Raw genomic sequence first — 25,914 nt, forward strand, 5'->3', positions numbered from 1 at the left:
CAGGACTGTATCTACAAAAAAATCATCTCCCCTTTATTAATTTGCTTAGATTATTTGTACACTTGATCTCAAAAAGGTTCCGATTCTGAATGAGCTCAGTGAACGAAACTCCCCCGAGCTCAATGTTAGCATGGTGTCATTCACCGGCACAGATGATGCACAAATTGGAGGGAACAAAGTATGCCATGATGGTAATCACAAAGAACAAGACCTCGGCTTTAATATTTTACAGTAAAAAAAACACGAAACAATAAAGTAATTATCTTTGGCCTGAGCACCAGTGGCACCATGCATGTCCAGAAACCAAACAATTGAAGACTCAACTCTATTCTTTTTTGCTCTTTATTTGAAAGGAAAAAAAATATATATATACTTATTATTTTACAAAGAGCTTCAATAAGAGTACAGTAAGAGCACCCTGACAAAAGATACAAATGATACACAAAGAGAATTTAAAAAGTATATAAACACAACTAAACTGAATCCATACATAAAAGTAGCATTTAGTATCTCTTCATGAACTTCTCTCAAAGGCAATTATGTCACAATTCAAGTCATCACAGATGAGATGAAGGAGTTGGATGTTTTTGCTTGTTGGTTTGTAGTTATAACACTGACAGCAGCACATCCATCTCCGTCAGTGCTTCATAAAAGACCCCAAAAACACACTCACACCATACATGGACACTTTTAGTAATAAGTCAAAATAGCTTACATTTGTTTTGTATCACCGCAGAGCAAGCTAACCAGCAACAAGCTCATGATGGAAGCGTCAGAAAGAGGTACACGAGACAAATATACACACTTATATATATAATGATGATCACCTTCTGATACAAAATACAAATTAATACTGAGTGGAAAGAATACGCCAAAATCCTATAATACAAAATAACAAAGATGCCTTGATGCTTGGCCTACATTTCATTTTAGCAGAATTTTGCATTCTTATATGAATTAAGCCAAACACTAGGAGGGACATGAGATGACTCAGGCAAAATGAGCGCAGAGGGGAGTATGGAACTGAGAGTACGCTAAACAAAACAAACCCTCACAGAAGGCTCTGCTGAAGCTATGTCTTAAAACAAGCACTCTACAACACGACAATACAGCAACACCAATTTCACTGGTTGGTGGCCCAATACAAGTCATCGTAGCCAATACTTTCAGTCAGAATACATCTCCCCACGGTCCATATGGTAAGTCAGAAATAGGTGGGTATATTAGACCACTGGAGCTGCATTATATCCTTTTAAGTGCATGGAATAGATTCTGTATTCATTAGGTCTCGCGTAGCCATACCTCTCTCCACACTACGTTAGGGCTGTGCTAGTTCTGGCAGAACCTATTATTGATTGATTGATTGAAAACTTTATTAAACAGATTGCAGAATGGGTACAATACAGTACGGCAATTGTTAAGAGGATGCAGACCAGAAAAAGACGTTTGTCTTGTTTACATCAGGGTCCATCAGGTTATCATTCCGCTATAGGGGGAAAAAATACTCTGGCTTGTTTGTATTTCTTTAAAACAATCAGAATCATCATGGGCGGTGCTAAGCCCTTGCAAAATAGTGTCGCAGATAGCGGAAGGAGAGGAGAATTCTGACTGAAATAGTCAGCCAATGGCATGCCTGTGAGTCAGACTAGTATACATTAGCAACACAGCTGCTGATCTAAGACCAATGATCAAGGCCCCTCCTGTGAATATTACATGTTTACAACCTAATGTCAAAACTGATCGCGGGTCAATGACAGCTTGGAGCCAGATGGATGTTGTGATTTCATTTGTGTTCTTTTGACAAAAGATAAACTTAATCCAGCACTATGTAACTATTGAAAGTATGCATAACAGCGGCGCACTGTGGCCATGAGAAGTAACTGCTGTTTTAGACTATTCTAATACCAATGAACTCCAGGCAATGAACAAGAAGGAAATGAAAAAACAGCAAGAACATTTTCTTCAAGCAAGGCAACTTTTGAAATGACATTCGTGCCACAGGTGGTGCCCGACCAAAGGGGATCATGCATCTGGTAGATGTTCTCTTGTTCAGCCCAACGCCATGATTTGCATTGCTTTAGAGCAAATATCTTCCCATGACAAATCAAGATTCAAGATTCAAATGCTACATAGTGCTGGTTAAATCCACTTTGATACTATTGTTTACCCAAAATACATCAATCAAGCCCTTCAAGCCGTCATTCTGTGTGAAGCTGTAAGAACAATACATGTATATTTAACATATATAACAAGATATAAGTTAAAAAGGTGTCATTTGTAATGTCTGTGTTCAGGCCTTCCTGTAGTGCAGGGTTTTCTCTGCGTCAGGACTCCGAAATATGGACCATGGCTTGATTGAAATGCATCCCCCAAAATCATAGCAGAGACTCTTAACCCCTGCTGTAGTGAGTGCTTCCTCCAGGGCCCACAGAGCACTGAAGTCATTCAGAGTCTCTCCTTGTCCCCCTTATGACCGATTCTCTCGATGCAGAAGAGAAGATCTGTAACAAACACAACACAATCTGTGAATGACTGGTATTACAACTGTGTGTGTTGTGTTGTACAGGTATGTGTGCTGTATTTTTATTTTATTGTGTTGAAGAAATAGCTCTGATGTTAGGAACCTTATTAATAAGCACCATTTCCTACTTACCAATGGTGACGTTGATCGGTAGAGTTCTTTCTCAGTCCATGCTGTTCTTCATACTAGCCCTGGCTAGTTTTCCACAAAGCTCCTGTCTGTACAAGCTGACTGAAGCTAACTAAAAATCTTTGTGCAAGTACATTTCCATGAGCCTCAGTCAGTTTGTACAAGACAGAACCTGACGCCATTGACTTTGAATTAGTTTGTGGCTAACTAGCCAGAGCTAGTATGAGGAACAGCATGGATTGTCCTGAGAAAGGATTCTACCCATCGGCAACATCACTGGTGAGTATAAAAAATAAAAATAAAGGACTTAAGGTTCCAAAAATCTAAACTACCCCTTTAAGAGAAATTAGAGGTTTACGTTGCAATGTGTATGCTCGCAGAATCTGTATATTGTGAGTGTGTGTGTACCCACCTGAGAGACCGGCGACTGTCCTTCTCCATGTTGTTCTCTGGTCCTTCGCTCTCATAGGAGGACAGATGCAACTCTGTATGGAAGATAAAAGGTGAAGCTTGATATACTGTACACGCAGGGCGCACTAAATATTGTTTTAATATCAATAAAACAACCGTGATGGCAGGTGCCCACTTATATAACCCCATTGACCTACTGTACACTGCATAACGCACTACAGTTGGGATCAATTTATGTTAAATTAAATGTATTCAAACTGCAATTCACTAGTTCCCAATTCACTTGTTCATTGGGAAGAAACAAATCACAAAATTCTCTACTGATACAACATTAACACAATCTGCGCCAAGAATGAGTTAACTCGTTATTGCCCGCCATGCATTCAGCGCCAACAACGAGTTGGGATCGTTATTTCTTTTATTCGCTATATCTATTCATAATTCATGGCTGCAGCCTCTGCAGACAATGTCTGAGCTGGCAGACGGTCAACACCGCCCTCTACTGCCTTGCGGAGCTATTGCACTCCATTGGAAATGGTCTGGTGTGTTTTCTGAGCCGATCTGAGCCGTGGGGGCGGGGTTTAAATACTCAGGCGAGGCAGGCCTTTACAACGATGTAGCTTGGTCGAAGCAACATTTCATACATACATGAGGAGACATAATACCAATAATCTAGCGTTGATTTCAGGATGATTAGATAATCAGCCGAAAAATGACAACGTGATAACTGGATTACAGTAAAATGCCTTTTTCTCGTCCTTCATGGGATTTACTCAGAATCACCCAAACCATACTCATATTCGAAACGGTATAAAACGGAAATGTACGGATGAAAAAACAATCTGTTTTTTGCATGTTGACCAGAAGCAACTCACTGACAGTCGACGGCATTATTAGATCCATAGCTATAATATAAAATATAGTTTTAGGACTTGCAAGTTTGGCATTCTAAAACTATATCCATTGAATAAAGACCTGGCGCTGAAGGGGGATCAGCGCCCCCTGCTGCTGGCGGTCAATGTGTTAAGAATCTTTTGATTTTGAATTCTGAAGAACATCCCGTAACTAAAGTGCCTTGATCTGACCTCTGATCTGCACTCACAAATTTAGCCTTCCCTTGGATTTTACTTTGAAATAAACAAGCGGAACAAATTTAAACTTCTCCACTAGAGCAACCAACCAACAGAGTGAGCTATAAGAGCTGCTAATCACAGCAAAAGAAAGGGTCAATAAATAGTACTTATATATGAATGAGTACTGACCATCCTCATTGAAGACGGGCGACGTGACGAGGTACTGCAGGATCCTACGGTCTCTGTCGAAAGGACAAACCACCTGACGCCACACCAGGAACTCGCTCACCTGCTTGGCCAGCTCCCACAGTTTCTAGTGACAGACAACAACAACAACAAAGTTAATTAAATGTTGTTTTGAGAGAGATAATGATAACGGTTTGGTCAAATAATTTCATATTTTCAGTGTCTCAGGGACCCAGTTTTTCCAATAGTATAGCTTATTGTGATGATATTTCTGATATTTTCACATACCATAGAATTCTTCTACTTCAACTCTATCACCCCAAAACTACACACTGCAGCTTTAAGTATGCTTAGAAAAGTTACAAACTCTCATACCATCATGAAAAAGTATCATGGTATTTCCAAAAGGGTATCATGGTACTTCCATCATTTTGTGGTCACTACCGTCATGGTAAAGAGTAGACCAAAAATAATTATGGAAATAACACACTTATCGTGGTTTAAATTACATTATACCATGGTATTATTTTTAAATACAAAAGAGGTACCATGGCGATTCATGACTTTTACCATGGCCACCATGATCAATTATGTTATACAATGGCATGTACCATGGTAAAACTGAATATACGATCAAACTACCACAATGCTATATTGTTGCATATTTATTGTATGATCATAAGTTCTGTAAATGAGGGAAACCTCAGAAACTTGAAAATATGCATTCAAATTATGCTATGATGATACAATTTATGAACCACAAATACATCTCTTCATTTGTAAATGTAGACTGACCTCAAAGTTGATGTGTCCGTTGGGCAGTCTGCTGGCACATTCATTCAGGAAGTAAATGTCTTTGATAAGGAGACTGAAGAATGGAATTACAATCTGGAAGAGGAGAGTACAGTCAGGATTAGGACACTGTATATACAGTATGTGCGTGTGTGTGTGTGTGTGTGTGTGTGTGTGTGTGTGTGTGTGTGAAGCCGAGCATGTTTCATGTGTGTAGTGATTATTCAGAAGTGTTCTCTAACATCACTGCTAACACCCCTGATGTAGTTGTGCCTAGAGGAAGCCTTTCTAACCAAGGTGATGAAATGATCAGCACTTGGTGCAGACCATTTCACAGCTGGGCTATAAGTGTAAACATACACAAGCTGGTTGTGAGGGGCCTCCAGATTTAATAGAGTTTTTATTAAAAACTTGCAGATACAATTTGATAATCATTGTGAAAACTTCACAATCCAAAAAATTAAAAGGCTATTCGTTCGATGTATATTATATGTGTTTATTAGTGTTCTTTTATCCATGAAGGACCTTGTCCTTGCAGAAATAGAGACAATGTAGGGCCTGCATTTAGGGCTGCTTTGCTTTTACCAGTCAGAGAATGTGTGGTTATCTAAAAAATGCTGCACTTGCGTAACAGGGACTTCATGTATACTTTGGGTGAGTTTGTTCGTGTGAGTCCGTCTCCCTGTGTTGGTCGTTGGCTCACCTTCTCCTGGCTGCTGTGTGCCGTCTCTGACCTCTGGGTGGCGCCCCGGAGAGCCGTGCGGTAGTTAGTGAAGTTACTGGATGGATCCATCTGGTGCTGAGAAACACCACACAAAGACATCAGACATCATAAGACACACACACACACACACCTACAATCTGCACACATATCAGATGGTTAGTAATACCGGCATAGACAGACAGCTAACCAGACAAACAGACAAAGGGATGGGCAGACAAAGATGGATATACTTACACTGCAGTGCACACAAAGGTACACAATGCAGCCATGCAGACACAAACTATACAATACATGCTTACACGCACATGTGCATACACACAGGTGTATAGTGTAGTAGATGAAGTCATGAAAATAAAGCCATGCCCACTGCTCATACACACACTGTAGTGACCCGAGTGGGTTCTCACCTCCAGGATTTCAAACTTGTCAGTGTTGACTTTATTCCAGGTCTTCTTCAGCCGAGACACAGGACTCATATTCATCCCAGCTGAGGGAGAGAGAGGGGGGGGGGGTGTTGATCAGTTGGCTGGTTTAATATGGGTCCTAAACAGGTTTCTATCTATTGAAGAGTGATCTGGTGCTATACTTTAAAGGAACACTACTAAGAAAGACTTTCTGCCAACCTTTTAATTTGTTTTCATAAAGTCATCACAACCCACAGTCCTAAATATATCACGGATCAAATAATTTACAGCTCAAATGTGCACATGCATTTTACCAGAGGGGCACGTAGAGGGCAGATTATTCTACCCCATGCAAATACTAACAGTATGCAAAGAACAGTTTTATATAGGGCTATCAGGGCATGGAATTATCTTCCAAGTGACATAAGAGGTGTAGCAAGCTTCAAAAATAAATTAAAATCTTACATGTAGCCAATATTGACAATGCTGAGTTATGCAATATGTTACCGTTGATGTACATATTTAGATATCATTTGTTTGTGTGTTAATAACGTTGTGTTTCCTCGGTTGGTGCGTCTTGCTATGTTGTGTTTCCTTGGTTGGTATGTCTTGCTATGTTTTAATTGTATTATGTTTTAATTGCAATGTATATGTTGTAATGTTTTAATGTTGTCTCGGACCCCAGGAAGACTAGTTGACGTCTTGGCGTCAGCTAATGGGGATCCTTTGCTAATAAACAAATAAACACTACAACACATGGGAAACACACTTATTTATCAGTTTCATCTCTGTATGTTCCGTGGCCCCAGAGAGAGGTCCAGCTAGCCTAGCTTAGCACAAGGACTGGAAGCAGTAGGGAGCAGCTAGCCTAGCTTAGCACAAGGACTGGAAGCAGTAGGGAGCAGCTAGCCTAGCTTAGCACAAGGACTGGAAGCAGTAGGGAGCAGCTAGCCTAGCTCTGTCAAAAGTGAAGAAATACAAGGTCAGACAATTCAAAATCTGACGCACAAGATATGAATCTTCTCGCCTGACTGGCGAATATGGGGAATATGGGAAATAAGTGTATTTCCCAAAATGTTGGAGTGTTCCTTTATGCTCCAAGTGATTCACAGAGATGTTGTATTGGCCAGGTGGCAAGGTAGTCTTTCATTGTATTCGTTTTAGCCATCTCAACGGATTTCAGAGTCTGATAGGATCATCCATATCCTGTTCACTATTGCGTCTTCTGATCTGTACAGTTCCTGTATCCATGGTAACATATTTAATATTCCATTGACTCATTTATACAGGGATATTAATAATAAAAATGCATATAAACCTCGTCCTCTAATTGTCTAAAGCCTTAACCAGGATACTATTCAGAAATATATTTGGTTATATTTATATGGATTATATACAATAGGTCTATATATTATAATACATACAGATGATGGTCTATATTATAATACATACTGATGATGGTCTATATTATAATACATACAGATGATGGTCTATATTATAATACATACTGATGGTGGTCTATATTATAATACATACTGATGGTGGTCTATATTATAATACATACTGATGATGGTCTATATTATAATACATACAGATGATGGTCTATATTATAATACATACTGATGATGGTCTATATTATAATACATACTGATGATGGTCTATATTATAATACATACTGATGATGGTCTATATTATAATACATACAGATGATGGTCTATATTATAATACATACTGATGATGGTCTATATTATAATACATACTGATGATGGTCTATATTATAATACATACTGATGATGGTCTATATTATAATACATACAGATGATGGTCTATATTATAATACATACTGATGATGGTCTATATTATAATACATACTGATGATGGTCTATATTATAATACATACTGATGATGGTCTATATTATAATACATACTGATGGTGGTCTATATTATAATACATACTGATGATGGTCTATATTATAATACATACTGATGATGGTCTATATTATAATACATACTGATGATGGTCTATATTATAATACATACAGATGATGGTCTATATTATAATACATACAGATGATGGTCTATATTATAATACATACTGATGGTGGTCTATATTATAATACATACTGATGATGGTCTATATTATAATACATACTGATGATGGTCTATATTATAATACATACTGATGATGGTCTATATTATAATACATACTGATGATGGTCTATATTATAATACATACTGATGATGGTCTATATTATAATACATACTGATGATGGTCTATATTATAATACATACTGATGATGGTCTATATTATAATACATACAGATGATGGTCTATATTATAATACATACAGATGATGGTCTATATTATAATACATACAGATGATGGTCTATATTATAATACATACTGATGATGGCCTATATTATAATACATACTGATGATGGTCTATATTATAATACATACTGATGATGGCCTATATTATAATACATACTGATGATAGTCTATATTATAATACATACTGATGATGGTCTATATTATAATACATACTGATGATAGTCTATATTATAATACATACAGATGATGGTCTATATTATAATACATACTGATGATGGCCATGAGAGAGTTGAAGTTGCCGATGTTGAAACACTCTTGAGCCACGTCGATGAAGAACTCTATCGCCCGCGCTCTGTGCTTCTTCTTAACTGGCTGTAGGGAGAAAACAGAGTAAGATACAGTAGATAGACAGTAGATACATACAGTAGATAGATACATACATTAGATAGACAGTAGATACATACAGTAGATAGATAGATACATACATTAGATAGACACAGTAGATGATACAGTAGCTAGATTAGATACAGCCAGTAGATGATACAGCCAGTAGATGATACAGACAGTAGATGATACAGTAGATAGATAGACAGTAGATACAGTATAGACAGTAGATGACAGTATAGATAGATACAGACAGTAGATGACAGTATAGATAGATACAGACAGTAGATGATACAGTAGATAGATACAGACAGTAGATGATACAGTAGATAGATACAGACAGTAGATGATACAGTATAGATAGATACAGACAGTAGATGATACAGTAGATAGATACAGACAGTAGATGATACAGTATAGATAGATACAGACAGTAGATGATACAGTAGATATAGATACAGACAGTAGATGATACAGTAGATAGACAGTATAGATCGATACAGACAGTAGATGATACAGTAGATGATAATAATAATAAATTTTATTTATATAGCGCTTTTCAAGAACCCAAAGATGCTGAATGATACAGTAGATAGACAGTAGATATATATATATATATGTACATACAGTACAGCATGATAGAAAGAGGGCTGTGAGGAATGAGAACGGAGGATGAATGAAAATAGACAGAAATAAGGAGGGAAAATAGATAAGAGAAGCAGAAGGAAAGAAAAAGACAGAAAGAGGAGTGTATAGCTCACCATGCAGATCTCAGTAGCCACCAGGAAACTGAGTCTGTTAAACCAGTTGACGTAGGCCTCCAGGTTACTGGTCTTGCGCTTCCGGAAGAAACCCTGAAGAGGAGGACAACTGCATTGAGAAGTGTGTTTTGCATGGTCCACAATAGAGAGCAAGGAACTGACACTGCCAGGGGTTGTGGTTCCATTCTCACTTGGTCCAACCAACCATGTTAAAAAACATCCATTATGTTTGCACTCATATAAATCAAATCAAATTTATTTGTAAGGCCCGACAACACACGTTAATGTCCCCATGGGCCGGACACGTCTTCTTTAAACAAGTCAAGAAGAAACATCACGATAAATCAAGAACACAAAAACACCATAAAGTAGTCCAAACATTTTTAAATAAATAAAATAAACGGGAGACCACCAAATCTTAGCAGAAAACATGACTCCTTGAAGCAGTGTGTTAAGTTCATCTAAAAGGTTATGGTGGCTGGATATGGCTGTTACAGTAGGTCCGTCTGCTTTGTGTGGAATTTGAACAAAAGGTGAATTATACACTCTAGTCCACCTCGACTAAAGAAATTCTTAGTCAACTAGTAGTTTAGGACTAATCAATTAGTTGATTTCATAGACTTAATCTGTAAAATGTGACTTTCCCCACATACAGGAATGCAGGAGGAACTCTTTAGATCTAGTGCTTACCAGAGATGTGCTTATAATTGTTCAGGAAATAACAAATAAATAATTGTATTTCATTTGAAAAATAAATCAAAATTATTTTTAGAGTATAAAAAAATCAACTAATCTGACCAATGAATGGGCAGCCCTAATACAATCAGCAGCATACTGTAAAATGTCAAATAAATAACCTGTATGCTGAAAGATGCTGTATAGATAACATTGACCCACTAGATGTCACACTAGAGCACCAGCATGTAATTTATCCAATCAGGTGTATTCCACGTGGAGAAATAGGAATGTTGTATGCCTACAACATAAACGTAAACATACATTTTGGAAAAATGAATCAATACTTTTAGTCTGCACCTTTCTAAAAGATCTGTGGATATGTATTGTTTTTTATTTTAATTATTACTTTTCACCTTTGCAGTTTGTCAAGCAGACAGGTTAATAAAAAGAGGGAGCAGTGGATCGTTATTTCTTTCTAATTCTGCCACCACAAATCGGATGTCTCCTGCGCCAAAAAACAATGGCTGTACACTGCTGTGCACGGGATACCAACCTAATATAGGAACTTATATGCCTTTACTAACTATTTACTGGGCATTAGGCACATGGAATAGTGGACTTATGTACAAGTATGGTACTTGTACAGAGACAAGCATGAAACCATCCAGACACACGGTGCAACCTACATCGTGCGTAGGCACAGCCATCCTGACATTCGTGTCAGAGTGCAGTGTCCCACAGCAACACGGTTTCATCAGAAAATTTAAATAAACTAATAGACCACAGGAAAAAAGGCACATAATGTACGTTATAGCCATGAATGTATAAGTAATATATTTACGTTTCATATTGGCAAAAGTAAAAAACTGGGAGTTGAACCAGCAATGATGCCCTCACCACTAGACTAAACCACCTACCCACCCTGATACAAACACAGCAATACTATGATGATGGTTTGTTTTAACATTTAATGGTTATGATAGAAAATTAGGGTTATGGTTAGTTTAAGGTAACAGTGTGGTTAAAGTTAGGGTTAGTGTCTTCGTAGTCTTGACATAAAGGCACTTGCTTCCCATGCGAGTGGCCCGGGTTCGCTCCCCACGTTAACTCTTTCTGCGCCAACCCCGACTTTACTCGGGTTTCGTCGCCAACCGTTGAGCGGCAAACCCGACTATACTCAGGTTTTGATCCTTTGATCCCCGTTCTAAACACTCGCTCGGAGCTCCCTGGGTCTCCCTTGTACGTTAAAATTGCAATGACGATCGAATCCAGCCAGGTGGCAGTATCACCTACCTTTTGAACTGGGATAGTTTAGTGTGGGGCCACTTTAGTGTGGCGAGTGTCTGCAATAACTCCTCCCCCTCAGAGGGAATCAGGACAGGGCAATCGCTCAGAGATTTTATCGCCTCAAACCTATCGTTTCCTGTATACACATATTTCCCGTATACACATATACACAAGTAATCGCGATGGGATCACTGGGATTATTCTTTTTGGAGTACCTTCTGGCTAAGGTAAGGTCTATTCTATGTCTATTTTACCGCACCTAAAACATGTTTTTGTACCAATCACAGTGTCGTATTTTACCGGACCTAAAACATGCTTTTGGTAACGATCGCAGTTTCGAGTTAAAACGACCCCCCCCCCCCTGATGATTTTGTGAAGACACATATGTATATGCTATATACCTTTGATTTGGAAGTATTTGGGGTTTCAGGCGAGCAACCAGAACGATTTGGGCATAATGCATATAACACGTCATATCTTGCGATCTATGAAAAAAGACTGGATTCTTTTGGAAAGGGGCGATGTTTAGCATGGAATAGCGCACAAACTACAGTATGTAGAAATGAACTGGTTAGTCAGTCTTGGACTATTGACCATGCCTGTCAAATGAGCCATACTATTGTCTCCATAGCTATAATACAGAACACACGGTGGGTCCGCAAACATCGCTAAAATGGTCAATAACGCGGCACCATTGAGTAAAGATGGGAAAAGAGCGTGGCGATCAATGAGTTAAAAGTTCGATTTTTTTTAAAATATGTAATATATGTACTTATTTGTAATACATACACATTGTACATTTTCCATATTACTTATGGCTATAACATAACATACAATATGTACCTTTTTCCTGTGGTCGATAAGTACTTTATCTACATATTTTCCCTTGCAGAATTTCCGCAAGCGAGTGACCACCCTTACCACGGCAGTCATCACTCTCGTTAAATGTGAGAAGACTGACTTCTGACCCCCTTTCTTTTGTTCCAAAAACAGCTCCGGACGGATGATGTAACAGATGGATAGCACTTCTAAGGTCTTACACAACACAGGCAGCCCACTCCACTCTGCGGTCTCCCATACGCTGACTCACACAAGAGAAATGACTTGAATAAAGTGCTTATTATATAACTGGTATTTCACTGGTAGAACAGCTACTGCTAACAAACCACTGTGGCCATCTCAGAAAGGTCAACTTAAATGAAAGTAATTGTTATTGTACTGTTGATTCCCATGTATTCTAGCTGTGACCAATTGCTTGATGAATTGAAAATGGATGCCCCTTATGTAAACCAGACAAAAGTCTTTTTCTGGTCTTCATCCTCTTAGCAGTTGTTATCAATCAATCAAAACCAGCTGCTAGTATAAGTTGGCCTGTGGGTCTGACCATCGCAAAGATTTCAGAAGACATGGTACATGACGCAGACAAGGCATTTGCCACCATGATAAATAATTGGTGTGCCAATGCATCACAACAGATATCACACCAATCGGCCAGATGGTGGTACCATAATCAAAAGGTAAAACAAATAATTATAATTTAAAAAGCCATAATGTGCACACCCCTAAGTCCGATTGACACTAGACTTTGATACACATATCCAACTACCTTTGGTTTACAGCTTTGCCACAAGATAACTGCATACAAATAATGGCTACAGTGCTCAGGTTGAAAAGCATGTCAAGGCAGCAAGACAGTGGGGTTTCCTATAGCCATATACTCAGTACAAGGACAAAATTATCTTGGGGTTAAAGGAGCACTTTGCCTATTTTTAACCATAATCATATCATTCTGTTGTGAGGAGGACATGAGATAATGTAATGTAATATAATGTAATAAATAATGCATCATGCCTCCGGGTGACGTCGCAGAGAGGAGAGCAGACCTCTAGCAAACTGCAGACACTATTTCCTCAACTATTTTAAATTGGCATAGTGCCCTTGAGAGAACATAAAAAAAAAACAGTAAAACTGGGACAAAATGTGACAAAAACAAAGACCGATGTTGGATGAGAGATATTTTGTCACAAGTCCCTGCTTTGGGAACATGAGTGCCAGAGCGAGTCACACATGTAGCAGAGGAGCCTGAAGCCAAGTGAGCCTCATATCTCCCCCGGCTCCCTCCCTTTGGTCTATATTTGTATATTCACTGCTGTGCGTCTAGAAATGACAACAGGAGTGAATTTACGCCTATGGTGATTCTCACAGAATGTCAACTGATGTAGCCGCAGCTAGCTACCATAACCTTGGATAACTTTAGCATCCTTCTCCATAGACACAGGTGTGTTTTACTTGAAGAGGATTGTGGGGGGGGGGGGGTATAGCTACCCTACCTTGTGGTTTTCCAGAGGGTCTTTCATGGCGAAGGTCTGTATGAACTCCTCAGGGCCAATAAAACTAAGCCTGTCCTGGAAGGAGAGAAAGAAGAAAATAAATCAGGAAGAATGTAGAATTGGGAATTTACATACTGTATTCTTTGTATGTCTTCTTCTCATGTTGTGAAATGTATTGCGTTTCAACTGTGTATGAAATGTGCTATACGAATAAAGCGTGTTTTCACTAATTGGTCGAGTAACAGCTTCTAACAGCATGACAGATTCTGAGTGACAACTATATAGTAAGGGTGGGGACAATAGTAAAGATGTGAAGTCATTTTTGCTGCTAACTCATCTACACTGTAATATGAATTATTAATCTAAATGAGCTTTTAATTACATCTATATTGGCTTCCATGTTAAACCAAGTTGAAGCAATGACAGCAACTTAAAATGATGTTCCAATACTTGCACTATTGAATGCATGTCTATATGAGAATGAGACTAGACAAGCCTAGTTAAGCTAGGTTAAATCTCATCTTTTGTTTGTAGTGGTCAAGACCCCTGCCTCTGGGACCACATGTCTCTCTGCTGGACTCGCATTGAATCCTGCCAGAAACTTCTCTCCTGTGTCTCCCCTCTCTGCCTTCAATAAATAAAAACCTAGGAGAGTACCCTGCCTTGAGCTCATTTCCTGAGGTAGCCGTCTAGGTTTAGATTTAATAGGCTCAAGCAGCTCAGGTCTCAGTTTGAATCCCATTAATCCCACTCTAAATCTCAACCACTTCCTCAGCGGCTTCTAGCCAACACAAAAGGTTATAATGGGGCTACTAGCTAACACAAAGGTTAATGGGGCTTCTAGCTAACACAAAGGGTTAATGGGGCTACTAGCTAACACAACAGGTTAATGGGGCTACAAGCTTAGCAAGCTACTGTAGTAAATGCCAGATCCAAGGTTTTTCACCGAAAACACTGAACTGCGATTGTCATTCTCTGTAATTTCCCAAGGGGATCAATAAAGGAATACCTTATCTTACTTTTCAGGCCATGATGGCTAAAATGGCAGTTTGAAACAATGTGATGCTGAAGGGTTTGTTTATCCACAATTTGTTGAAATGCATTGTAACTTCGGTGGTCTTCAATTCGATTGAAGTTAGGGTTAAGCTAAGGGTTAGGCTTATAAACAACTTTTAAAGGTGAAAAATCTATGAAATGCAGATAACTTCTATATGCGACCTTAGCTCATGTTTTCATTAATCCCTCCCCTGCCTTACCAGTTCAATATGTGTTAGCTGCTGGGCGAGGATAAAGGGGTCATCGCACACGCTCAGTACGTCGCTGCGCTGACCCGAGGCCTGTTTGCTTTTCAGGGAGGCGGGCCTTTCGGTCGCTACGGCATTGAGAGCCGCTACCGCCTCCTCGTATTGGCCGAGAGCTGACAGGCGTCTGATCAATCGCTGGGTCATCTGCTGCATGGCTCGCCACGAGTACTGTGACAATGAAGGAGCAAGGTGGAGAGTGTAGAACAACAATGTTAATATGTCAAACCACACACACGCTGTGCCACTAAGAATCTGCATGAGTGTGTGTGTTTAAGTGTGCGCTTACATTTGCATGTGTGTTTTTTCCGTGTGTTTTTCCGTGTGTGTGTGTGTGTATATTTGTGTACATGTGTGTCATGCCGACCTCGTCAGCTCTGGCTACGTGGTGCGTCATGTCTTTGAGGCATCGCATCATCCTCTCGTCTCTGAAGTCGTACGGGAAGGTCTCCGTCCACTCGGTCAGCAGCTGCACCAGCTTAGGGGCCACTTCACGGATACGGATCTGACAACACATCACATGATACTGTATGAAGATCTGACAACACATCACATGATACTGTATGAAGATCTGACAACACATCACATGATACTGTATGTAGATCTGACAACACATCACATGATACTGTATGAAGATCTGACAACACATCACATGATACTGTATGAAGATCTGACAACACATCACATGATACTGTATGAAGATCTGACAACACATCACATGATACTGTATGAAGATCTGACAACACATCACATGATACTGTATGAAGATCTGACAACACATCACATGATACTGTATGTAGATCTGACAACACATCACATGATACTGTATGAAGATCTGACAACACATCACATGATACTGTATGAAGATCTGACAACACATCACATGATACTGTATGAAGATCTGACAACACATCACATGATACTGTATGAAGATCTGACAACACATCACATGATACTGTATGTAGATCTGACAACACATCACATGATACTGTATGAAGATCTGACAACACATCACATGATACTGTATGTAGATCTGACAACACATCACATGATACTGTATGTAGATCTGACAACACATCACATGATACTGTATGTAGATCTGACAACACATCACATGATACTGTATGAAGATCTGACAACACATCACATGATACTGTATGAAGATCTGACAACACATCACATGATACTGTATGAAGATCTGACAACACATCACATGATACTGTATGAAGATCTGACAACACATCACATGATACTGTATGTAGATCTGACAACACATCACATGATACTGTATGAAGATCTGACAACACATCACATGATACTGTATGTAGATCTGACAACACATCACATGATACTGTATGAAGATCTGACAACACATCACATGATACTGTATGAAGATCTGACAACACATCACATGATACTGTATGTAGATCTGACAACACATCACATGATACTGTATGAAGATCTGACAACACATCACATGATACTGTATGAAGATCTGACAACACATCACATGATACTGTATGAAGATCTGACAACACATCACATGATACTGTATGAAGATCTGACAACACATCACATGATACTGTATGAAGATCTGACAACACATCACATGATACTGTATGAAGATCTGACAACACATCACATGCTACTGTATGAAGATCTGACAACACATCACATGATACTGTATGTAGATCAGTTTTGTTTTTGCGCCTCCTACCTTATCCAGCAGAGCGTCTCCAGACCTCTGCTGCTCCACACACAGGTGACAGACTCTGGTCATCAGCTCGTAGGGATGCAGGAAGAGACGAGAGCTCAGCAGGAAGGTGAAGACATACGACCTCTGAGGGAGAAGGAAGGAAACACGTCAAAGGTTTAGAGTTCATCTGAAATGTCAGCACACACATCACAAGTGGTGGGGAATGAATTTGGCCTCTTGCCTTAAATTCACCTACTTTTAAGATAGGAGAGACCTTTGTATCCATGTGTGGTTATTACACAACACAGTATGTTGCCACAACCCAAGCGGGTGTCACCTGCAGAAGTTCTCTGACGACTCCTCCATCGTAAGCTACAGTATAGAGCCCTGGTGGAGAGCTTTGTGGGGAGGAGCGACAGCAACCACCTCCAACTCAACACCAGTAAAACCAAGGAGCTGGTGGTGGACTTCCGGAGGGGCAAGAAGAGACCCCCCCCCCCCGATTCCCATCACCATCCGAGGGGATGAGGTGGAGGTAGTGGAGTCATAAGTTCCTTGGGGTACGTAGGGATGGGTACCGAATTCGGTACTTCTGAGGTACCGAACCGAAACACGTCGGTACTACCGAGTATCGAATCAAGTGAGAACCCAAAAAAAAAAAAAAAAAAAAAGAAAAATTACTTTTTTTTTTTTACTTTTTTCTTTTCATGTCAACGTTCACACGCACAATATATGCTTACCTAGGATTTGACTTGATTCAACAACAAAGCAGTCGGAGCAATGGCAAGCCGAAAACTGTCGAAATTGTAGTTATTTGAAGTTTGGATTTTCTTTTTACGACTGAGGTAGGTAAATTAAATTTCTTGAGACTAAAGTACCGAAAAAAGGTACCGTTGGGTACCGGTATCGATTCACAGGTACCGGTACCGGTTCAAATGTGAAAGGTACCCATCCCTAGGTACACGTACACCTGAACAATAAACTGGATTGGTCGGACAACACAGAGGCCCTCACAGAGGAGACTCAGGTCCTTCAATGTTTGCAATAGACTGCTGCAGTCATTCTACCAGTCTGTAGTGGCCAGCGTCCTCTTCTATGCTGTGGCATGCTGGGGGGGCTACATCAACTCGAGGGACACTAACAAACTGAACAAGCTGGTGAGGAAGGCTAGCTCCGTGGTGGGAGTCGATATGGTCAGACTAGAGGTGGTGGCAGAGAGGGGGATGAGAAGGAAGCTGGCTGCTATCCTGGAGAATCCCTCCCACCCCCTCTACGACGAGCTAGTCAAGATGACAAGCACGTTCAGTCACAGACTCATACCCCCCCAACACTCAACTAACCGCCTCGGCCAGTCCTTCATACCAGCGGCCATCAGGCTCCACAACAGTGGGCAGGGACTGCTGCCAGACATCCAACTACAATTACTAGGAACCTAAAAGGACAATAATACTACCTTATGCATACTGCACATTATGTGAATACTGTATACTTCCGTTAATTAATTATATTGATTTGTTATATTGTTTACACTGCTTATTTTACTACCTGTACCCCCCCCCCCCCCCCATGCTGCTATGATGCCTGAATTTCCCCAAGGGGATCAATAAAGGAATATCTTATCTTATGATTGGAAGTAAATATACAAAGGTGACTCAATCATCACACCTACCTATAGTGCTGATATAAGCATGATTGAAAATTGATTGACTGATTCAAAATACTCCCATCAGGGTATAATATAATTGATTGATATTGACACAATTTAGCACTGCTCCTCAAACTGACACACGGACTCATTGATCCAGGGAACTCACGTCGGGGTAGTAGTCAATGGTGGGGACCAGATGCTGGATCAGCGCCTCCAGGGACCCCGACACCAAGCTGTTGTCGTGGTAACACATCTCCCCATAGCTGGCGTGGATGCCGTTGCCATAAAGATGGTCTTTTGCCACGGCGACATTGTTGCGGTACGACCGGTCGCTACCGGTGCTGTTACTCCGGTACGCCCGGTCGCTGCTGCTGCTGGCACTGCGGCAGGAGCGGTCGCTGCAAGTGCTGGCGTTACGGCGAGGGCTGTGCGGCTGCGAGGGCCGGTCGCTGTAGGGATTTTCTATAGCGGTGCAGGCGCCGTTGTAGACCTGGTCCTTGGCGTTGGTAGAAGTATGGCGCGGACTGAGTGGCTGAGGAACGTTGTAGGGGTTTTCGGTAAAAGCACAGGAGTTGGCGTTGTTTCGGTACGGACTGAGAGGCTGCTGGTTGTTGTTGTTGTTGCTGCTGCTGCTGCTGTACGGGCCACAGGCGGTGAACTTTCCGGCGCAGGGAGTGGTGGGAGGCATGTTGACCTGTGGGAACACAATTATACAACAGTTAGTTCCAACCAAGTCATTTGATTGGACAGTGAAGTCAGTGTTGATATTTCATGTTAATGGCAACAATAACAAGATCTGAATTATAGCTGATCCCAGACCCCCACTAAGGGGCACTTTAACTCTGGAGCCAACTTTATCCTGCGACTGTCTGGATGGCACATGCCAGTGTAAACCCAACAGAAACACACACACATACACACACACACAGTGACACAAGTATGCATGGCCACACGTCACTCAAGAGGACAAGTCGTAGGACTCCAATAAGCTGTTGTTTGATTGATCATAGAGCCAACTGAGAGGTGTGTGTGTGTGTGAGAGGCGACATCTAGCACACTCGCACACACCAAACCCACAACACATATGTTGCCTACATATCATTCCATATAGCGTAGCGTCTGGCGTTGTGCCAGTGTAAGCCAATCCAGTGCCAGCATGTCTCCTGTCCTCTGATCTCTGCCTGCTGTTCTCTCTCCAACACAGTTAAAAAGATTACTGTGGGCTTTACCCTCCTAAAAGACAGACTCCACAATCTGGCAGTCCTGCAATTCCGGGGTGGACTAAGCTGAGGTAGGCTGTTTTCGTTATTTAGCTCGATGAATATTGTAATATTGTCTAACGCTGCCAGGATTCCTGAAGGGTGAGCACCCCAATACTAAAGATGCAAATGTGAGCACTTACTGTTGTAAGTGACATCACCACATGACTACTGTTCCCAGCAAACCGTCGTAAATGTCATTTAGCCATCTTTTTGGACATTGGGTCGGGTCGTCCGAACAACGCAACGTTGGAATGTTTTATTGAGATTAAATTGAGAATTTCAAATGCAGACTAAAAGAATACCACTGCTTAAATCTTTTTTTCCATTCGGTAAACACAGTCCCAACAGCATCTTCAAAGTTTCAGGTAAAGATGCGGCTAGGTGGTGCAGTGGGCAAGGCGCTCACCACCAATGCAGGAGACGCTGGGTTCGAGCCCAGCTCTCCGCATTGCTATCAGCTTGGCTGGTCGTTCATACTAATACAATTGGCAGTATTAGGGGGTGGGAAGCTGATGGGTGGGGATCGGACGTTGTGGACAGCGACTCCTACAGGTCGGTTGGTGCGCCTGCGCAGCAGAATCAGGAAGCGACGGGGCCGGCGTGCCCTCCCACGCAGACCCCCGACGCTGAGAGATCGCGCTGTGCAGGTGAAAAGACGCGACGGCTGCCTCCTCGAGTACCGGAGGGGACACGTGATGTAAGGCTTCGTCCACATTGCAGCCGGCTTGTGGGAGGCATGGCCAAACACAGCGTTCGAGACAGGGGAGGGTAGAATTGGACGATACGAAATTGGGATGGGAGAAAAATAGAAAATGGGAGAAAAAGTAGATAAAAAAACAAAAGTTTCAGGTAAAGTCTTTACTGAACTTTCATAAAATTACATTTGGGTTGAATGAAGGAAAGGCTAATTTGTGTCAAGTTGTAATGCAACGGCCCAATGCGTGCTGGGTATGAAGAGACTCCCCGTGCAGTGAAGATCCCTTTACTACAAGTTTGGAGTTTATGTTCTTATTCTTGCTTGAGTTGACATTTGATATGGTCGCCTGTGGCCCGGGTAAGCTCTGCAACTTCCCTGTGAAGCCCATTCAGAAACCAATGTCTTTCAAAAAGAAAAAGCATGGTTGAAAGTAAGAATGCTTCTCCTCTATTCCAGAATAGCTGAGAGATCTGAGACTTTCACCCGACAGCATTGAAATACTTCCCCTCTCTGTAATTTAAGAGGCAGAAGCATGGCTGGGGCTGATGAGCGGTCTCCGACAGCAAAAATGGCAGTTTAAAGCATAATTTGATGCTGAATGGTTAGTTTATGTTCTCATTGTTGGTAAACATTGCAGCACTACAGCCTTTCATTAGCATTTTGATGTGGCAAGCAAAATGTAGGGAAAGATAGTAATGCAAGTATGCCGTGTAGTTGAAATGATGCAGTTAAGCTGTTGCACCAACAAAACCACAAGGATGCATTGTGCCGTGAGGGAAGCTACTTACTTTGCTCTCTTTTCAAGAAACTTCTCTGACCCTATTATTCTTCAAAGGCCAAATGATATAGTTCCTTCAATCCAGTGTTTCTGAAACTAATGTTTGGGACCCAAAAGTGATTGTGTGTTTTGATGTGCCTGTGTGTTCCATGCAGAGACAGAATTTACTTCTGGCAGCTAAGGGTAAGTGGTATTGTTCATCTAGCAGTGCCAAGCTTGACAGCTACACTCTGAGTGCATGGTCGTATAGACTCAGGCCAGCCCGATGCTCGCTGGGTATGAAGAGACTCCCCGTGCAGTGAAGATCTCTTTACTACAAGTTTGGAGTTTCTGTTCTTATTCATTCCCCTTGCCTCAAATAGATCCGCCATCAGCTCTATTTTTAATCTTTCAAAATGTTCAGTTGTTATCGCATGCACGTATCTGTGTTTCATTACACATAATGTGTGCAGCATGCTTACCAACTGTTCGCCTGTTTTATTGCAACACTACTATCACCGACATCTAAGAAGGGAGATCCCCCCTTGAATGGCCCTAAGGTTTCTCTCCTCCACATTGCCTGTGGTGCATTTTTTCCTATTGCTAGGTTTTAGTGAGTTTTTCCTTACCTTCGCGTGGGGTATGTCTGGGAGTGTTGCATTTATTTATTTGACATTTATTTTAAATTTGTTGGACTTTATGGTGTTTTTGTTTTGTTCTTGATTTATTGTGATCCTTCTTCTTGACTTGTTTAAAGAAGACGTGTGCGGCCCATGGGGACATTAACGTGTGTTGTCGGGCCTTACAAATACATTTGACATATTAGCATAGTAGGTAGAAATATATAGGCATAGTAGTAGGGGTGGGGGGGACATACAGCAATACTGCAATAGTATATCGAAAGTTTATTATAGGAAACACCAGAGATAAGGGCAACCCCTTTTTACAGTCAATTCAAACAAAGACAGTTTGAGAAATCACATATTGTGGCTTTAAAATGGTGTCTGGCTGTGTGCAGGCCTGTAGGAACAGAAGCACTGTGGGGGGATCTCTCTAACAATAGAGGTATTATCTCCCATGCAGCCATAGTATTAACAGACACACAAAGACCTCAGATAGATCAGACCAGATCACAACAGATCAGTTGCCAGGCCTACTGGAATCCACTCGTTGCTCTTCAGTGCAGGGATAAAGTCAAGCCGCTTTTCAATTAAGTCAGTCAAAGAGGTGGAGATTTTCATATTATTATTTTCAAAATTTAAAAGGAGATACTTTGTTTCGTACCTGCAGAAAATAGGCTACGTACACAGTAAATCTTACAATTCAATTTCTTGAAAATTACATGGCTTCTTGGATAGGCCTAGAGCTTGAATTAAGTTCCAAATTGTTTTAAATGAAAGCCAATTGACCCCAGCAAAGATTATCCTTGAGGTGTGTATAAAGTGCTTTGCTGTAGAGAAGAGATGAAAAGGGCAGAAGTAATTTAAGTGTCCCGTCTTTCCTCTAACTTCCCTCTTTAGTCCTTTAGGTTTATGTATGTGCATAACAAATAGAACAATGTTTGTTGTAGTCAATTATATTAAGTGACATAATAGTTAAAATGTGCAGATGAAAAATGCAGACCGGTCTTATGGAGAATCGCACCAAAAACTAAATGTACCCCCCCCCCCTTTAAAATGAGAGCACATGGGATATATACATAGTAGGTTACAGGATAAGTAAAAGGAATACATCTTTATTTCAAGTGTTACTCACAAATCGAGTAGCCAGCCATCTTTGCCTGACAAGCTAAAAAAAAGGGAGAGAGCTGCACTTTGGGCCCCAAGATACCATAAAGTAGCCAACTGTAAGGGGAGTTTTCCCTCATGACTGGTGAAACTATGCTGAACTCAATGTGTCCCAATGGCCTGAAATGGAGGCAACCGATCCTATAAGTAAAGGGACTTTGTCCTTAGCAATAAATAAGGCAAGAGCTGTGGGCTTCAATGAGACCCGGGTTGACCTCACTTACCTGACCCTGGTTACCTTAACTAGTTCGCCCTTTTAGGGTTCTGACCCATAGTTTAAGAAATCAGGTAGTTAAGTGTAGCTTCTTACCCTGAGATCCTGAATCATTAAAATAATATTGTATCTCTTGTTGTCATGGGGGGAGAGACAAAAATAAATCTTGGCTCCCAGTTGTCGTTAAAGAGACCAGGAGTCCAGAGAGCTTCTCAAAAGTAATCTAAAGTCAGCTTCCGGCTGTCCATTTAGAAAAAGTGTCACCACCACTCCTGCTCCGAAACTCTGAATATGGAGCGCAGAACCTGCTGTATAGGTCATTCGCAGTCTAGTACACACAAGTGTAAAAACAGCAGAGCCCTGGGCGGGCAGGTTGGGTTTATGTGGAAACAGGCGAGCTGCACAGTATGTACCAAAACACTGATAGGCAAATGCAACTGGCTACAGACGTCAAACAGAGATGGCCTGGAGAGATAAAGACAAGAATAGCTAGCTCATCCACAGCCACCCTTCTCCATGTAGGCCTATGTATGATTGTGCGCACACACACCTGTCTTCACCATATGACTGACCCAGTAGGAGGGCTAGTACAGTATTAACCTACAGACAAGGGATAAAGGACATGTTATCTCCCCCACTGTTCTCTGCTCACAAGATCTCTCTCACACACACACACCCCCCTCCCTCTCGCATGTCTTCTCTCTCTAACACAAACTCTCTCCCTCTTTCTTGTATGAAACTCTCTCCCCATTTCTCTCCCTCACACACAAATACACGTCTCTCTCTGAGTGTATATGTGAGAGAGAGTGAGAGACATAGCATTCTCTATGTGCGAGATAGAAATAAGAGTGAGGGAGAATGCATTTGTGTATGTAAGTGTAAGAGATGATGACACACACAATACAGTAATCTCTTATACTGTCACACCAATACTTTTCAGTGCTTTATAAGAATCCTTATAGTAAATCTTATATACACAGGATTAAAATATTAGAGGTCCAACATGTGTGCATATACTCTCTCCCTCTCAGCCACACACACCGCTATGCGCTATCTGCCAGTAACGTGCAGCAGGGAACATGCTGGGCAACCACAGTCTCAGCCATGGTGGTGACTAACTAAAGTGTGTGTCTGACAAGGGGGATAATTATAAACACGTGCTGGATGGAAACAAAAACAACAACAAGGACTCAGGGAAATGACAGATACATCACGAGTTACACATAAATGATGCTGGGGGACCCTGATGCAAACAAGACGAAAGTCTTTCTCTGGTCTGCATCCCCTCTTAACAATTGTGTGTATTGAGCTGTACTGTATTGTACCCATTCTGCAATCTGTTAATAAAGTTTTCAATCAATCAAACAGAGTTTGTAATACAAGTGAAAACGTGGCCCGTGCGTGCGATTATTATTCTAGATCACAGTGTAGCTGTTTATACTAGAATAATGGTAGTTCAAATAGATAGAAACCAGGCCATTAAACTAAAATAAACATTCTGAAGTAATTTCCTAAACATCATAGTTAAATATACTGTATTGATTAGTAGAAGTTCAAAGGCATTATAAATAACTCCAGCATCATTAGTGCAATGGCCCTGCGCAACTCACCTCACAAGTATCCAAATTATACCATGCAATAGTTTTTAAATCAAATGTAACTATTCAAAGTATTCTCAAATCAGCAAAGTAATCCTTATTAAAAAAAAAGAAGAAGAAGAAAAGTACTCCGTGGGAATACTGGCACAAAGTGCACTGCTGCACGGTGAGCGAGATGAGCGATGATCAGCGGAGAGAAAGTGCGGTCCTCGCGCGGTCCATTGTGTGACTCGGGTCTCGAGGCGCATTCATTTGAACAACAGCGACGAGAGAGAAGCGACGAGTATTCAAATGACTTCACGAGAGCCGGGAAAACCAGCCTATCAGCAGCACGGGGGCGGCTGCTTCTTTAGAAGCGCGAGCCAATCACAGATGACATTGTGAAAAATCGAAATATCGGAGAGATCTGATTGGTTTTCTTGCCGTCCGTCGTTTTTTTTTCAACCATCAAATGATGATGGTGATTTTTTTTTAGGGAACTGAAAAATGAAAAGTGTTAGATTTCGATAGAGGGTGTGTGCTGCACACATGATGACCTACAAACTGGGGGAAATAAAACAGAAAGTTACACACGTTTTAACTCTTAGTTATATCTTATGTGAAATGTGAAACGCAAATGTTTGCAAGCATCAGACATCCTTGCAGGTTTAGGAAAAGGGTTGACTGCAAACATGGCAAAACATTCAAAAATGAGAGAGCCACATAACCACTAATGTCCCTTTATCTTCGCTGTATTTTATCTATAGAAAGGAAAGGAAGCAATGTGTTCTTTGTGATATCAATTCAAATCAAATAGAGAGACCAGAGAGAAATTGTAACCTTCTGAAATGGTGAATGAATCACTTGTCAATCATAGACACCCTCCCTACTAAACAGTGGGCGCTAAGCCCAGTCCGGTCCGTTGCGTTACATAAACATCAGAATTATATAAACATGGGTGGGT

At 40.9% G+C, this 25,914-nt stretch overlaps 1 protein-coding gene across 1 annotated transcript; it reads right to left on the reverse strand.

The window, feature by feature from the left end:
• Positions 1 to 337: 337 nt before the first annotated feature.
• Positions 338 to 25,205, reverse strand: LOC311236876 (ras-GEF domain-containing family member 1B-B-like). The gene is made up of 14 exons (XM_084324665.1): positions 24,984 to 25,205; positions 18,823 to 19,350; positions 17,030 to 17,152; positions 15,680 to 15,817; positions 15,268 to 15,483; positions 14,012 to 14,086; positions 9,717 to 9,809; positions 8,841 to 8,943; positions 6,244 to 6,323; positions 5,816 to 5,911; positions 5,116 to 5,208; positions 4,324 to 4,447; positions 3,063 to 3,135; positions 338 to 2,501 (listed from the first exon to the last, which is right to left on the reverse strand). The coding sequence occupies exons 2-14, from the start codon at positions 19,342 to 19,344 to the stop codon at positions 2,468 to 2,470; spliced, it is 1,770 nt and encodes a 589-aa protein (XP_084180791.1). The 5' UTR covers positions 19,345 to 19,350; positions 24,984 to 25,205; the 3' UTR covers positions 338 to 2,467.
• Between the last annotated feature and the right edge of the window lie 709 nt (positions 25,206 to 25,914).

This window comes from Notolepis coatsorum (genome assembly GCF_963971535.1).
Source record: "Notolepis coatsorum genome assembly, chromosome: 11".
Lineage (NCBI taxonomy): Eukaryota > Metazoa > Chordata > Actinopteri > Aulopiformes > Paralepididae > Notolepis > Notolepis coatsorum.

Coding starts and splice junctions, on each gene's coding strand:
- LOC311236876 (XM_084324665.1), bottom strand. CDS start 19,344: ATGCCTCCCACCACTCCCTGCGCCGGAAAGTTCACCGCCTGTGGCCCG. Junction 17,153..18,822: donor CCATTGACTACTACCCCGAC/GTGAGTTCCCTG, acceptor CTTCTCCCTCAG/AGGTCGTATGTCTTCACCTT. Junction 14,087..15,267: donor AGCTAACACATATTGAACTG/GTAAGGCAGGGG, acceptor CTCTCCTTCCAG/GACAGGCTTAGTTTTATTGG.